The 18,545-nt window shown below is 31.7% G+C and overlaps 1 protein-coding gene across 1 annotated transcript; it reads left to right on the forward strand.

Moving 5' to 3' along the window:
• The first annotated feature begins 3,046 nt into the window (after positions 1 to 3,046).
• On the forward strand, positions 3,047 to 4,899 carry LOC149257930 (uncharacterized). Its single transcript, XM_089370421.1, has 4 exons — positions 3,047 to 3,172; positions 3,758 to 3,884; positions 4,022 to 4,091; positions 4,222 to 4,899. The coding sequence occupies exons 1-4, from the start codon at positions 3,151 to 3,153 to the stop codon at positions 4,504 to 4,506; spliced, it is 504 nt and encodes a 167-aa protein (XP_089226547.1). The 5' UTR covers positions 3,047 to 3,150; the 3' UTR covers positions 4,507 to 4,899.
• Positions 4,900 to 18,545: the final 13,646 nt, after the last annotated feature.

Here is an 18,545-nt window from a genome sequence, read left to right on the forward strand (position 1 = left end):
TGATATAGAAGCGTATGCACGCAGGTTTCACATATTGAAGTAGCGTACATCTCATGAAATATGTTTTAGCTGCTTCTATTTATTGCTGCAGTGTTCTGGGTTCAGAATTGGTGTTTGGTTACTGGTACTGTTTTCTGGTTACAACATTCTGAGAAGTTATTGGTTGATTCAGTATTTGTTTGTACAAAGGAGTTTGGTTAATGCAGATATACTTGATGTTTGATTGATATTCATGGATCCAGTCTGAAAATTTATGAAACATGGTCCCTGGAAGAAAAGAGAAGGTTGTAGCCTTCTGTAGGTCAGCACCTACGTACTAGTACCTCAGCTAGTACAAGAGCTAAGGGGGTTGTAGCTCCCTTCAAGGAGAAGCTGGAGAACGAGAGAAGGTTGTAGCCTTCTGGAGGGAGCAGCTTGCGTACTGGTATAAGACTGCACCAGTACAGAAACATTGTAAAAAGAAGTTTCTAATTGAAAGAAGATAGGGACAAATTGTAGCAGGTGGTTTTCACCCACATTGGGTTTCCACCTTATATCTTGTGTTCTTATGTGTGATTTCCTGTCCTGTTTTACTGTTCATATGGTTTGATGCACAGATTAATGATCAACATCTGAAGAATAATTTAAATTACAAGTCTACTTATATACGCTTGTTTCCTTAACTGAAGTTGCGTACATACGCGGTATTTACTAACTGAAGTAGTGTATACAAATCTAATTGTGAAATGAAAAATAATTGACCTGATAATACTGATTCACCCCCCCCCCCCCCCCCCTCTCGTTATTATTTCCAACACAAGTATTCGTCAATACATTATATATTCATAATGATTGTTTGTCACATTTTCGAACTAAATTATATTTGTGAGATTCCATATAGTTTATGGTCAACATAGAATATGTTCATCTCCCAACATTTTGATTAATCCATTTTTTGAGTAGTTTTTTTTATTTCTATTATATTAATCTAATTTTTTTAGTGTCCCAATTGGCATGGGGCACCATGAAAATGATCTAGGTCACCTGATCCACCTCATTAGTAGCCAACTGTTGTGGAATAAGATTACTAGAAGGCACCCCAATGCATAGCTCTAAATGTTATGCCATTGAATCAGACAAGAGGAATACACCTTTATGCAAGAAGGAAATGAAGGGGCTATCGCACATTCATGGCACACTTGAAGAGATAAAGAAAATGTGAATCATGGGAATGATGACTTGATCTATCTACCTTAAAATTTGTATGTGGTAAATTTCCCTAAATTTATAGCACCTTTACATGATCATGCCATCCCTTAATGGAAAAATCCCTTAGTTTAAGGGAGATATTTGTGGTAATTTTCCATATTCATCCACTAATCTCTTACTAGCTTGTCTAATTGTCCCAGCTCACTTTTAGTTTTAGAATTTGGTTTTAGTTCATAATAGCCTTGACTCTATGGCCTCTCATTTTGCTTACATGAGCAAAACCCCTCACTCTATTTGAAAGGGAAGAATGCTCTATATCCAACTAGGGATAAAGAAAATTCCATCACTATTGCTTCGACTTATCTTAGAACAACTCTGCTTTGCCTCTAAAATATTGTGCATGTTGTTGAAGAAAAGGTTGAAATTTCCATAGCCTTACTGGAAAAAGCGGAGGTCAAGGCCATGATTCTTGACTTCATTTTTTATCCAGGTTCAAGCCGCACTAGGGAAGAAAAATTCTACTGCACAAGGAAGATATATTGGCACAAAAAGGCATTTTTGGCCCATGCTCGAGCATCTTATGATAATGAATAGAAGGATGTTTGCGACCATGTGGAGCTAGTCAAAAATGATTACTTCCATGTCTTGGTTGGTCATGAAGCATGGTGAAAAAATTCAAGTTGAAACTCCTATATCTTCTAAGGAAACTCCAATTATTCTCCATTCCTCTTCTAAAAGAGTTAGTTACAACACTCCTCTCTAATCTTTAAGCTTTCATGGAGTTATTCTTTTCCAAATAAACTTATCTTTTATCTAGTATTATAATCCTAGTTTCATTTAGGGAAAGCCCTTCAATATGATTGTTATTTGTCATTTGTCATTTGTCATTTGAATTCTTAAGCCTAGTTTCTACTTTTGGATAAATCCATATAGTGTTTTAAGCAAGTTTGTTTTGTTTTTAGACAAATCTATATAGTGTTTTCAGTATGTTTAACCATAAATATTTATATACATATTTTAATATTCTAATAAAATAATTGAATTTTTTTCTATTTTATTATAATAAACCATTTTATATTACATTAACCCATTAAAATAATTGAATTTTTTTGGTATTTTATTATAATAAACCATTTTATATTACATTAACCCATTTTTCATGTCTTTTTATATTTCTATTATATTAATATAAATTCAATTTTACCTTTTTCTATTACATTATATTAATAAATTCTTTTAATTATATTAGATTAATAATTTTTTTAATAAAATAATTGAATGTTTTTTTTTCTATTTTATTATAATAAACTATTTTATATTATGTTAACCCATTTTTCATGGCTTTTTCTATTTCGATTATATTAATATAAATTCAATTTTACCATTTTCTATTATATTATTTTAATAAATTCTTTTAATTATATTATATTAATAAATTCTTTTAATTTAAAGTTAAAATTAATAAATTATAATTATTTTTAAATAATTTATAAGTAAAAAAAACTTGTAAAATGAATTTATATTCATTATTAAAATATAAAAAGCTATACCAATAGCATTGAGAAAGGCCCTGCTTACATCTTTGCCTGAGATGCACTTAATAGAAAATGAGGAGAGAAGTACTTCGAATAAAAATGAGAAAATAGCCGAGAAGAAAATAGAAACTAGAGATTCAAAGAAATGGGAACCTTTTGATAAAGCCAAAATTTTAGAATAACCTCATGGCCAGTTATTCTTAAAACATATCTTTCTTTTTGGTTGCACGGACTATTTCTGCCTTGCAATGGCGGTTCTGGCAAAGTATTCTGCCTTCAAGACTATAAGAATGGAAATTACATCAAAACCAATATGGCAGTAAAGAAGCGAAGTTGAAGAGCTGTGAATCACATAAGCTCAGCATTCTGTGTGTTGCTGCCAACATCATATTTTTGTGTTTGCAAGCATTAGGATTTGTCATAAGTCATGGGTGAAGTCTGGAGTAAATGTATTGATTTCGGAAACATTTGAAATATGATCATTTTTTTTGGTTTTTATATTAATTTTGTATAGAAAATTTTAAAGATAGAAATTTATCTTAAAGTTTAGAAACCTCTAAAAGTATAACTAATCCAAAAATATTTTGGATATTTTGTCTTTGAGGTTTCTGTGAGTTTCATGATTATGTAGCATATCTTCTCGATACATCGCATTAAGTTTCTTTATAATCGATGTTTCGAACCAGCAATGGTGGTTCATTTTCAGGATGTGAAAGATTGTTGAAGATGAACCACCGTCGCTGGTTCGAAACGTCGATTATAAAGAAATCTAATACGATGTATCCTGAAGATACGCTACATAATTTTAGATATTCTTATAAAACTATTTAAATTTCTAATCATTTTATATATTGTCCTTTTAAAATTTTAATGATTTTAAAAATAAAATAATTTTATATTATAAAATATGGGCAAATCATTAATATTATATATATATATATATATATATATATATATATATATATATTCAAAAATTATTAAAAAATCACTTACCGATATTAATTCCTAAAATTTTCATTAATGCTATGATACAGACCGCGTCTCACAAGAATATGTGACTAAGATTATAGACGCCGCATTTGACAGTTTGCCCGGTGGAAACGCTAAGAAGAAATCTGTGACCTTTGAGCAGCTGCATGGAACAATAATTGAAATGTTCAAGTAGGCTTGTAAAATTAGGGCAAAAGTCTGCAACTCTAAATTTCATTTCTTCTCTATGGTTGAAGATCCTTTCTTCCTTATTTTTTTCTATTTCCTTCTGATTTTTTTTTCTCTTTCCTTCTGATTTTTTTGAACAGGAAACTCAACGAGATAGGTGGCGCCCGCTGGGTTCCTCCATCAAAGGAAACCATGGTCAAAATGATGAAGGTCTGTAATAGTTTATTTGTATGGTATATTTATTAATTTTTAGACCAGTGTGATTGACTTTGATTATTTGAAAAACAGCTTTATTATTTATTTTTTTTAATGAATTAATTTTGTTTTGAAATTTTGTTAGAATTTTAAATTTGAAATAGATCGCGAAGAATTCCACGGGTTTGTCGGAAAATTCTCGAGACATCCGGTAACAACATTCGCAAGAGAAATATTCCACGGGTTTGTCGGAAAAGTCTCGAGCAATCCGGTAACAACATTCGCAAGAGAAATACTGATTGTGACAGTAGCAGTCCCTGCTGCGGCGACGTTGACAAGGAAGGCCACTCGGCAACTACCCAGTCCAGTTTTTTATGCATCTGCCATGGTTGCTACTCTGTTAATCAGAAGCAAGTTTTTCAAGAAATAAAATCTCCGGGCCGAATGTTGAATCTGAGAGCAAATGGTTGAAGGTCCTCTTAAATAGAGAAGAGAATGGCCATTACAATAGGAGTTGTCTATAACCCGATATTTTGAAAGTTTTTCCGGCGGATTTTTCCGGTCGAAATCCGGCCGGAATTATTGGAATGGCAAGTTTGATAGCTAGTTTCTGCACAATGAAAACGTCCCAGGGGTTTTTCAGAGTGCTGAATCCAAATATGCAGTTCAAAAACCATTTTAACTGCAAGAAATCAAGATTTGACCTCAATTTCTTTGCGGGATTCCGTCACCGGAATCTTCAAAAAGTCGCATTATAGACCACTCCATTACAATATGTGATATTTGCTTTCAAAAAATGTTGATGTAACACATCTAATTGTTGTTCCTGGTATGATTTCTTTAATTGGAAAAAAAATGTTTAGATTAACAACTCTGAATGATATTCGACCGTCAATATTCTACCATAGAAATTAAGATTATTATCATATAGTTACAAGAAGATAAACCACTGTAACTAAATATAAGAGAATCACATTTTCCTAATCATATTTCAAAATATTAACATAGTTATAAGGTTTAAGTTGTTGTCAACATTCAAATTAAGTAAATTTCATAACTTAATAAAGTAAAAATACATTAGAATAAACTTTATTTTAATTCAAATATTATTAGATTTATATAGTTTTGTTTTTCTTGATACTTCATCCAGGTTGAATTTCTCTCCTATCATCAAACCTCGACTCTCGATACCATTTACATGGTTGACTGACTTATATCAATTCAATATTATAATCATGATACGGTTTGGACACCGCCATAGCCATTATTAATCCTTGCCCTATCACGGATTAATGAAAACATTTAAAAATGGTGTAAATTTCATATATTACTTTATTTAATTGAAAAGTTATATATCTATATATATAATTTGTTTTTTAATCAATTGAATATGTTTATGAAATTATAAATTATTTTAACATATAAATATTTTAAAATTTTATATATATATATATATAATGATCAATAATTTAAAATTTATGAGTGTATATTTTTAGTTTGTTATGATGAGTAATTTATTTTTTAGGTTAGGAAGAGATTTTTTAGGTGGATAAATAAATTGTTAATGAATGTATTTGTTTAATTGATGGGAGGTGTTGGTAAAGGTAGCAAAGTGGATCTCAAACACGATCACGGCCCACTACTACCAGTGCATGCATATCATTGATGTATATTAACATTTGAAGCTATTCTTAATAGAAATGAGACTGAAAAAGAGATTCTCTTAATGTTGGAAGAAATGCAGCGGAATATGCACTCAAGGGTTTGTAGGATCAGACGAATAAAAACTCACTTAGGTACATAAGGGTTTGTAGGATCAAACGAATAGAAACTCACTTAGGTACATCTACCTTAACCTAGTTTGGTCTCCAAGATGCAATAAGGAGTCCATTCCTATGAAGACTTACAAATCTAATAAGTCTTAGAGATAGTTTCCATGCTATCCTCTTTTTCAGTTTTTAGTTCTATCATTTTTATGATTTTTCTTATAAGTATAATAATGACCATAGAGGCATAGCATATGAGACTTGTATATATAATGTTTGCTTAAAGATCACAGAACTTTTTATTTGGCTACTAATAAAATTAAAGTTTTTCCTTTGGCCTAGTTTTAGTGATAGGTGAAGGCATACTTCAATCTATTTAGATGTATACTCTTGAATTCCATCAACACAATTTTTATCTTACCAAAAGAAACTACTCTCATTTATAATGGATCTCTCTCTCTCTCTCTCTCTCTCTCTCTCTAACTCCTAACCTAATTTGGTTTAAATTCATGTAGTTTTACCAATAAACTTATTGTAGAAAATGTATTTCCTACTAAGATAAGTGCAAGGCATCTAAGATACATGAAGAGTGACTTCCACAATGGGTAAAAATGTCCAGAGGATGTGGGGATGAGATCAACACCTTCAACACACAATTTAAAATTTTCATGAGTAACCATAAGTTGTGGCTAAGGTTGGGTTAAAAGTTATGATTGAGATTGGATCATTAAATTATTTTTTATTTATCTCAATGTTTTTAGAGTGGAAAAAATTGGAGGAATAAATTTGTAGGGTCATTTTAGCAGTGATCCCATTTTGGAAAATTGCCTAAAATACTTGAGATCTATTTTAAGGCCTCAAATGGTGTAAGAATCACCTCAATTAGAACTTGTATGAGAAATATATGCCTTTCACAAGTTGACCTACCAAGTCAATCACCATGGTATGAGTGGAGTTGGCTTCGTTACTCACACATGTGAAGCTAGCCACCTGTAGGATTTCAAGAAGTCTCTAGAAGATCCAAGAACCTTACCACTAGTTGAGGATTGAGGAAGTCAAACCTTACCCCTAGATCGTTATCAAGCTATGTTAAATACTAGACTACTAAGAGGAGTAGGTGTTCCATTCAATGTTATTGTATTTTGCTCCATAGTTGAGAAAAGCAACTAAGAGTAGGAAGTTAGAGAGCAAAACAAAAAAAGTTAAGATTTTGTAACAATCTTGCAAGCCATAACTCTCAATTAACTCCATAGGGAGAACCTCTTTCTGTATACTTGCACATTTCCATAACAAAAGAAATAGAGCAAAACAATCTCACCTTTTATTTAAATTTTATCTCATTTAATTTTCTCAATATAAAATTTATATTTATTTATATATATGTATGTTTCTAATAATTATTCTTTAGATTTTATATATTTAAATAAAATATTTATAACTATAAAAATCTAGAATTTGAAAAAAATAATCCTTCGTGATATACATTTTAATTAATTTATCAAATATACTATAACAAATTGCTTTATACATTTCAATTAATTTATCAAATATACTATAACAAATTGCTTTAGTGAAATATCCATAAAAATATACACATCAAAATATTTATCAAATATAATAAGTAATAGTGCAGGTTGCCCCCTAATAGTGAAATAGGAACATGAAATTTTTAGTAACCAATCAAACTAAAATTGAGATGGTTAGGTTAAATTGTCGTTAATCGTATTCACTCACATCCATGAATTCATATGCATACTTGAAAATTCTAATAGTTGAATTTCATGTATTAGTTGTTATGATTATATTATCCTTCAAAATGATGAAAACATATTGTCGTTTTTCCTCAAATTTTTATCAGGTTACTTCCATGTTAGTTATGCATCGAAATAAAATATGGCCAAGTTTAATAACATTCACCGGCTAATATTTTGTATCATTTCATACAATGCATTTCTCAAGTTAGTAATAAATATTTTGCATCATTTCACTAAATGGATGAATATTTATATAATGTATTTTTCATTTTTTATATTAATAATATTAGAGTACGTTATAATATATTTAGTATAGATTTATTTTAATTTCAGTTTTATTAAGTATAGAGATATTAAATTTGTGAAAATGTCCAAAAAAAAAAAAAAAAATAGTGTAAAATTAGAGAAAAAGTTTATACTTCAAAAAATTTGATTCCTCTTATATCTTGATAAATTTTTAGTTAATATGGATCTATACTTAATAATATTATTGACATTATATAAATTTCGCATTTATATATATAATTATTTTCATTTTTAATTTTATTAAACTTTGATTTAATTTCTATGGAATATGTCATTTGGGGTTATCTTGGGTGGTTAGGTAGAACGGTTGCTATCTTCTCAAAACAAGTTCAATTCTCTTTGAGTGATATGATGATGAGAAATATTGATGTAACGGTTATGTGTTTATGCATATAGTTCAATTCCTTTAGAGTGACATGATGATGAGAATATTGATGTAATGGCTATGTGTTTATGAATATAGTGCAATTCCCTTTGAGTGACATGATGATGAGAAATATTCATGTAATGGCTATGTCTTATGAATAATTTTTCTTTTATTAATCTTTATTCTCAGACTTTGGAAAATGGCCAAGAGAGAGAATGATTTATCTTGAAAAAAAACTTATATGGAATATCCATGAAATATTTTTAATAGTAGTGAGGATATAGGGTTTAGATATATCTGAAAAGTAATTATAACTTTTTTGTTTTTATATTTAATTAAAAAATGTTATAAAAATAAATTAAAATAAAATATTTTGATTTTGAAATGAGTTATATTTGTTGAGCATGTGGTATCGATAAGTCATGATATTGTAACTAAACTTATTTACACATTTTTGTTTTTATACTTAATTAAAAAAAGTTATAAAATTAAATTAAAATAAAATATTTTGATTTTGAAATGAGTTATATTTGTTGAGTATGTGGTATTGATAAATCATGATATTGTAACTAAACTTATTTACAGTTTAATAATAATATCCATGATAAAAATAAAGTGAATATCCATAGTTAAAAGCCTTGTTATATTTTAAATTTATTGTAAGTAATAAGTTTTTATGTACTTATTAATTAAATTTATTTATGGTTATAAAATCATGATTTTAATTTATGTGATAAAATAAACCTTAATTTATAATTATTATTTATATGTTAATATTATGGTCAGGTTAATTATAAATAAATTTATTTATATGAAACTCTCTCTTTAGTTTCTTATCATTCAGTGTATTTTGGGAAAACACGTACTCTATATATACTTCCGTGAAAGAGTTCTAAGGCTTGGTGAAAGAGTTAAACACGTACTCTATATATTCTTCGCATATTTTCTTCGGTGAAAGAGTTCTGAGGCTGGGTGAAAGAGTTAAAAACATACTCTATATATTCTTCACATATATTCTTCAGTGAAAGAGTTCTAGGCTCGGTGAAAGAGTTAAACACGTACTTTATATATTCTTCGCATATATTCTTCGGTGAAAGAGTTTTGAGGCTCGGTGAAAGAGTTAAAAACATACTCTATATATTCTTCACATATATTCTTCGGTGAAAGAGTTCTGAGGCTCGGTGAAAGAGTTAAAAACATACTCTATATATTCTTCGCATATATTCTTTGGTGAAAGAGTTCTGAGGCTCGGTGAAAGAGTTAAACACGTACTTTATATATTCTTCGCATATATTCTTCGGTGAAAGAGTTCTGAGGCTCGGTGAAAGAGTTAAAACATATTCTATATATTCTTCGCATATTTTCTTCGATGAAAGAGTTCTGAGGCTCGGTGAAAGAGTTAAACACATACTCTATATATACTTCGGTGAAAGAGTTATGAGGCTCGGTGAAAGAGTTAAACGCATACTTTATATATTCTTCACATATATTCTTCGGTGAAAGAGTTCTGAGTCTCGGTGAAAGAATTAAAAACGTACTCTATATATTCTTCGCATATATTCTTCGGTCTGTGGGCTGCGGTGGGCACGGGAGATCTGCAATCGGGTTTGTTGATATCAGGTGCACACATTCCTTATCTTTTTCTTTTTCTAATACATATTTGCTCATATAATTTCAAGTATGAATATTTCACCACAGTTACCAAATATTACCAAGGGCAGACCTAGCACAGTTACTCTATAAGGCCTTTATGAGTATATAGAGTCTTTAGAGAAATGTAGAGAAGAAAGAGAAGCCAAGCTACAAAAAGAGTTAGAAGCCATGCTGGAAAATAAATTTGCATCTCTTGAAGACACATTCCAAAAACAAATAGAAAATAAAATAGAACCACTGGAGAATAAAATGGAGGCAATGGAGACTAGATTGCAGGTTATGGAAAAACAAAACCAAGATACTAACCAACCATCCCAGCAAGGAGATGTTGATACTTTAGAGAGTCTTAAAATGAAAGACATGATTAAAGAACTAGAAGAAAAAGTTAATAGCTGCCTCACCCTAAATAATGTGGTAGATAAGTTAGATATCAAACCAATTAAAGATGAAATGAAAAAATTAATAGAATTAGACCACGAATGTAACAAAAGGGCCTTGAACCTTATAATCTTCGGTTTAAAAGAGGAAGTAGATGAGGATACTTTAGCCTTAGCCCTGACAGAATTACATAATAGATTACAAATTGAAACAGTGTGTCTCACATAAGCAACAAGGTTGGGGAAATTAACCAAGAATAAAGGAAGACTAATCTGCATAAAGGTGAGCTCCACTGATCATAAGTATGACATACTTAGTAAAACCTCAAGTCTAAAAGGAACGGGAATATTCATAAATGAAGATCTCATTCCAGAAGATCAAGCAGAATTAAGAAAGGAGGTTCAAAAGGTAAAAGAAGCTAGAAAGGAAGGAAAATGGGCAATAATCAGAAATAGAAAAACATTTATTTGAGATAGAAACCAAAAAGATAGTAATCAATATCAATTAAACATGCTCCAGATCCTTTCTTGGAACTGTCGGGGCTTCCCATGGAACAAAGGCCCCAAGCTAAGTTGGATTTCAAATGATGTTGATATTATTTTGCTTGTTGAAACTTGGGAGCATGAAGAATCTAAGGTCCCTAACATAGATGGCTTTACGCTATGGTCTACCTGGAACAAGTGATCCTCCCGTAGAGGCATTGGGGGAATAGCTTGTTACATTAAGAAAAACATCTCCCCCCATGCTAGGATTTATAAAAACGACCCTCATAACCAATATAGTTGGATAGAGATCAGAGACATTAATAATAAAAAGTCCTACATAGCAATATGTTATTTTCCCCCCATCAATTCTAACTTCTATAAGAAGAAGAATCTAGATAAAACTAACCCTTACAATGGTTTAGAGAATGATATTTCTAGCCTAAGGAATGACAATAATATCCTTTTAATAGGTGACTTTAATGCTCGAACTTCAAACAACCAAGCTATTATTCTAAGCAATCATTCCAACCCTAATCCTCTTTGGTTAGACGAAGACCCTACTCTGGCTAGTAGGTACAAAAGGAGCTCTGAAGACCTCAGGGAAAATTTGTTTGGGTCAGAGCTAGTCAAGCTCTGTAGTGCTTAGGATCTCATAATTTGCAACGGTCTAAAGAAGTGGCCCAATTCCAGCAAGATGACCTGCATCCATGGACTTGGTAGCAGCGTGGTAGACTACGGTATTTCCGATCTCCCATTATACAACGAAATAGTAAATTTTGATGTCTTAAATGACCACGAACCTGACTCTGATCATAAGCCTTTACTTATAACTCTCAATTTTGTCATGCATAGAGTTCCCATAGAAAATAATACTTACAGCCAAAAGAACTTAATATTTGATAGAAATAAAAATGATGTCTTTCTAAAGGAATTAAAAACTAATTTGCTTCCGTTATCTAGTATAGACAACATAAAAGACCTTTATCATAATTTTACTACAACCCTCTCATATTCTATTAACAAGTTCTCAATTGAAGTTTCAAATAATAAAAGAAATAGCAAAACCAATCCATGGTATGACAAAGATTGTAAAAGTGCGAGGAGAGCAATTAAGGAAGCTGTTGATGAATCTCTTAAAATGGACAAGATAAAAATATACAAAGTCCTAACTAAAAGGAAAAAGAGGCAGTACATTCGTCAAAGACAGGAGAATCTCTTACACCTCTCTAAGGTAGCTCCTAAGAAATTTTGGAGGCAGATTCTGACTAGGAAGACTAAAGATAATAATAAAATTGCACTTCACGATTGGAATTCCTATCTTAAAAAGCTTTATGAATCTCCAAATGTCATGGATAATTTGGAAACCCTGCTCACAACGAAATAAGTTTTCTCTTTATAAGACATTAAGTTTGGGGTTAATTGCCTCGCTAATGGGAAAGCTAAGGACATTGAAGGTTAACAGGCGGAAATCTTAAAAATTGGAGGTCATGTCCTCATCCCCCACATTCACAAGCTTTTCAATCAAGCAGTCAAGCAAGGGTTCCCTAAACCTTGGACTGAGAGCCTCATTATCCCTATTTTTAAAAGTGGAGATACAAATAACCCCTCTAATTATCGGACAATTATGATCAGCCCTCTCTTAGCCAAGTTATATGGTAGTATTTTGGAAAAGAAGTTAAGCATATGGCTTGAAAGTGAAGGTAAGCGGGCTAAAGGCCAAGCAGGTTTCAGAAGGCATCACTCAACAACAGACCACCTCGTTACGCTTAGGATCATTGCAGAGGAATGTCGTAATGATAAATCCAATTTATTTTGTTGCTTTGTGGACTTTAGAAAGGCTTTCGATACGGTTCCTAGATACAACCTTTGGAATAGATTAGAAGAGCTAAAGGTTCCTCTTGAGTTGAGCGCTGCCGCTATAAGGTTATACGAGAATGTAATTGCCAAACTAAAGAGCAATGAGGGGTGGTCGAAAGATATTAAGTGTAACATCGGATTTAAACAACTTTGCCCCCTCTCACCTACCCTATTTGGCATTTACATCGATAAGCTTGAAGGCTATTTAGAGGAAGCAGGATGTGATGGCACGATATTAGCTGGGATAGTCGTCATCCTTCTTCTCTATGCTGACGATATTGTTCTTTTGGCAAGGTGCCCATCTGATCTTGATAAGCAACTCAGGCTTCTTAAGGATTTCTGCTCTACCATGGGTATGACTGTTAACGCTGACAAAACAAAAGTTATGATTATCAAATCCAAGAAGGACACTTACGCTAATTTTATGTATGACAATAATAACTTGGAGGAAGTGTATTCTTACAAGTACCTAGGAATCGATATTCTTCACAAGCTCAACTGGAACCATAGCATTGAGAAAAGGATTAATGGGGGGTGGAAAGCTTATTTTCGTCTTGAAAATAATTGTAAAACAGCAAACCTCGTAATGTGGGATAAAAAGAAGTTCCTCTTTGAAACTTTAGTCACTCCTGTTATCTTATATGGCTGTGTGGTTTGGAGTTGCAGCATCTCCAGAGAATCATGAAGAAAGATTGAGCAAATGCAGAAGCGTTTTATAACTTATAAGCTGAAAATTAAAAGTAATACACCCTATCCTATTCTCCTTATAGAAGCAGGGCTTTCCCCTACTAAGATCCTAGCTATGATTAGGTTTCTGTTGTACAAGCACAAACTCAATAACATAGACGATCATAGACTTCCTAAGCTAGATTTAAATTCCAGCCAAAACCACCTAAGGCTCAATCGGGGGTGGCATAAAGACACAAGGGCCTGGTTAAACTATTGGGAGATCAACGAGAATGATGCATTGCAAAACATAAATAACATTAAATATATTGTTACTTCGAAGTTCAAAGAAAAAATGTGGTGTGAGAAAGATTTAGCGGCTAAAAGAAAATTAAGTTATTATAAGAAGGTCATCAACCCCACCCTAGAAGATCAAAAGTATCTCTCTTTTTTAACTAGCTCAAAGAAGAAAATGAATATAGCAAAGATTAGAACGAATTCTCATGAGCTCCATAGTGAAACAGGTCATTGGGCAGTTCCTAAAACACCATGGATGGAAAGGATCTGCCATATATGTGAGAATAGGAACATCGAGGATGAAAACCACTTCCTCTTAGAGTGCCCCACGTACAACCACGTTAGATCTCAGTTTCACAACCTTTGTTACAATACTGACCTTCCTAGCCTTTTACAATGTCAAAATTATAGTGAGCTCGGAAGGCTTCTCTCCAAGCTTTTTGAGCATAGGAATAAAATCTTAATTCAAAATAAATAATTTGTTTCTTTAGGTCCGATAGACCAATGTTTGGTCTCAATGGACGTTAACCATCATCATCATCATAATTTTTTTTATTTGTAAAATTGTTTATAATTTCATTAATAAAAACAAAATTATTATTTTTATTACTTTTAATTATTTATTGTTATTTAAACCAATATTTAAATTTCAGCCCTATAACATTTCCCATATTAAACTCTATGTTACTTTTAATATTTTATTGAGCACTATACCTTAATATTACTTTCGTCTAATACATTAATATTACTTTCATCGAATTGCAAACAGCGAGATCGTGTAGATAACCCTAGTCCAACAAACCTAACAAAAATTCATTTGTCGTTAGAATCTCCATTCGCAGCGTACAAACGTCAATAGCCATGTGAGGGCCTTAATGATTCTATGCTATCAGTACTACTTTATATTAGGTTTACCATTACTACTTTATATTTATATTACTTTATATTTATATTTACATTATTGTATTGTAATATTATTTTTCATTATTATAATCATAAATTGGAATTTTCTAAAATGGAAACTAGGCAATATAAAATTATTATATTATAATATTATTTTTCATTATTAGAATCATAAATTGGATTTTTTTTAAATCAAAACGTTTCAATATAAAAATGTTTACGTTAATTATTTAAATTATTAATTTAATTTAGTATTATATGATAAATTTGAAATAAAAATTTGAAAATTTGTTGTATTTCTGACTGAAATTTATTATAATTTATTTTAGATATAATTTATTTCAAAATCTATTATTGTATCAAGTAATTTTTTTTCATGAATGTTAATATGTTTGTTTTTATATTAGCTTAGATCCATTTTAACTCTATTTTCACTTTAAAAGAGAGGTTTGCACATTTGACCCCTTTTGGCCCTTGGTAGATCTAGAGTTAAGATGGATCTAGGCTCATTACTTTTTAATTGAACTGACATGTAAATGTTTACAAACATTTACATCACTACAACATCACCCCCATACTGGGTTGTACAACGTAAACATTTACATCACTACAACATCACCGCCATACTAGGTTGTACAACATCCTCAGTGGAAATATACAACATCTCTCAGTTTTAACATACACCTATTTCATATTGCTTTTTGGAATTAATTATTTAAAACTCTAATGTTCACCTACTTTATTATTTATTAGTCATGGGAATTTGATTATAAAAATTGTAAATGTACATAAATAATATTTACTGTAGATAATTTTTAATTATCTATTTAAAATGAGAAATAATATGGTATGATTTGATAATAAAAATTTTAATCTTTTTAATTAAGCAAAGTCTTTCGGTAGAAATCACATAAGAGAAATTTTTGGTAGATGTGTTTCGAACCAACAAGTGTAGTTCATCATCAGTTTCACATGAAGAGGCAAACCATGGCAAAGGCTTAAATAGAGAGCAATGTAAAGACATAATTTCAAGTAATGGCTATATTTGAACAATAATATTTAAATTATTTAATTTATTAACATATTAAAAACAAATTATTTAATTTATTAATATATTAAAAACAAATTAAGCTTAAATAGAGAGCAATGTAAAGACATAATTTCAAGTAACGGCTATATTTGAACATTAACATTTAATTTATTTATATATTGACAACAAATTTTTATCTTACTTTTTAAAAGAATAACTCATTAAACTAATTGCATTAAATGTTGAGCACTGTGTTTTTTTTAATAAAAAAACATATATATATATATATATATATATATATATATATACTAATTGCATTAAATGTTGAGCACTGTGTTTTTTTTAATAAAAAAACATATATATAGATATAGATATGACATTTGATACTCATGAAAGTTCCAAAAATCATTTTGTATGAACCTATCTACCCATATTGGGTTGTACCTAAAGCTCAAAAATAGTAAACGCTGCATCTAATACTCAAGGGATGGACTCTCCAATATATCTACATCTTGTAAGTTTGCATAGTTTGTTCATTGTGAATACATAGTTAATAACAGGGGGCCGAAATTTAAAAAGAGAGATCGATTGACATCTCATTTCCATCTGCAAATTCATATAATCCCACCAAACCAAATGGAAGATAAAAGCTTCATTTGGCAGTCCATTAACTTCCACATTTAATTCTCTAAGGATGTGGTAGAAATAGATATGCTAAAAAGAGCTTGCTAGCTCTCAGATGTCACTAAGAAGGGTGTCCAATCCGATATGCGATACTTCAACCCTATGATTGGCCCAATCAATAACCACTTTTGAATCCCTCATCACCCGAAGTCTTGACAAGCATTTTTTCCTAGCCAGCTCCAATAATAACCATCAGGATGTGAATTTGGCCTTATTGTTTGACCCCTCCTAGGAGCATAAATGCAATATACAAAATGAGTGCGATTGAAGTACAAAACCATGCATACACCACATCAAGGGGGGTGTCCCTGGCTAGCGCCATCAAAATATCCCCAAGGAGTGTCGTAATCAACCTCTAGCATGATAGGGATCCTTTGTTTATTTTTCTTTTGATATGACTTGAATTCATAGGCTAGTGTTGTCACTTTAGTTGCACGCACCTGTGGGGGGCATACAATAATCCTGAAAAAAAGCACATAAATTCATGGATCTCTAAATACAAACAATTAAAAGACAAGGAATATTGTTGAAGGACATAACTTTTTTGTCTACTAGCCAAGCCCTGAATTGTTTCACATAGTATCATCACTTATGACAACAAGTGCCATTGATGTCAAAGGGGATGCCTAAGGAAGAAGTAGTGTCATCAATGAAGGAGTATGACAATATGATCTCTTGCATGACCTCATTAAGTGAAGTGAAATATGTTTGAAGTTTATTTGGTTTTGATGAAGTTATAATACCCTAATGATCATGTGGATAATATGGTTGGGTAGTCCTCATTAAGACCTTTCCAATGATATATCTCACTCTAAAAAATTCCTCCCATATGAGAAGTTATGGCCATTTGAGGATGAGCATTGGGCAAAGGACATAAACTATGACGCAAAACTCATTAATAGCAAATTCATTAAAGAGTGTGCATCTTCTGTGAAAATCCATGGTTTAGTAGTTAAGTCAATGATGGATAGTAGCTAAACATGCACGATAGTTAATGATGTTAAACATCGAGCACATTTGTTCAAGTTCGACGAATCAGACAAACAAGTGATGGTTCAAACAATAGATGTTTTACCAACATGCTCACTAGTTAATCTCGGGTAGCCCCCCATGACATCCAACCACATAGTGCGATGTGGTGCACCATGATTGGCCCAAGGAATAGATGTGGAAATTTTGACACACGATAAAATTTAATTGGATAGAGAAGTCGATGTGGCAGCCATGGTGATGTGGCAAAGAGTGATTAGGCGAAGATAATAACATGATAGGAAATGGATGATGTGTCCTGACACATCACTTGAGTGACATCAGAAAGGTGATGTGGTGCCTCTAAGGCCTGCCACGTGGCAAGTACACTTGGCACATTTTGACTTGTAAAAAGTCCAAAAAAGGGTGACATGTGGCACCCTTCACGGGCTACCATGCGGCATGATGACATCATGCTAACATCATCATGCAAGAAACCATGGACCCCTAGGGTCAAAGTCACATGGCATGGTCATATGGTCCACGTCAAAGGAAAAGGGACTAATCCCATATTATATGGGAAAATGATGGTCGACTCCAAATAATTGTGGGTCCACACAATGTATGTATGTATGTATACAACAATGCCATGACTCAAAAGAACATACACACAATCTATCTGGTTTTGTAGAGAAAGTTTGAGTTGATAGCACGAACATCGAGCTCTATGGTTTTATTTATTGCCTTTGTGTTTCGATTTTGTGGATGATGGTTTGTTAACGTGTGAGCTATGTGATCTATGAAGGGACACACTATGATTTTTTGTATTTATGCTTGAATTTTGGTATGTATATTTGTGATATGGTGATGAGTAATGACTCATCCATCCAATTAGTTGGTTATGTGGCTTGGTTTGTACAGTTTTGGTCATGTTGACCAGGGCAAAAGTTCCCAACTACAACGATTTGAGTATTGGCCCGACCAGGGTCCCAATTAGACCCCTTTTCATTTGAATTAGTTGTATACTCTCTGGAACAAAGGCCCAATTGCCTATTCTAGCTTAAAACTAAACCAAAAAAAATACTAAAATTAAATAAATTAGGGAAAATATATGACATAAGATAATATTTACAATTAACTACAAATTGATGTGTGTGTGTGAGGGGGATTTGGCATGAAAGATCAAACAACAGTGAGGGTGGGGGGATGGGGAATTCATTCAAACATAATATTTGAAAGAAAGCACTATGTGTGTTTGAATCTAGCTGGAATTTGGGTCCATATAACCACATAGGATAATTTTTTAAGACTCTCTTAAAGAGCCTCGGAATGGTTGATTTATATCCCCTTTTTT

Source organism: Pinus tabuliformis, chromosome 6, assembly GCF_031772625.1.
Source record: "Pinus tabuliformis cultivar Carrire ecotype Pingquan chromosome 6, CPIR1, whole genome shotgun sequence".
Lineage (NCBI taxonomy): Eukaryota > Viridiplantae > Streptophyta > Pinopsida > Pinales > Pinaceae > Pinus > Pinus tabuliformis.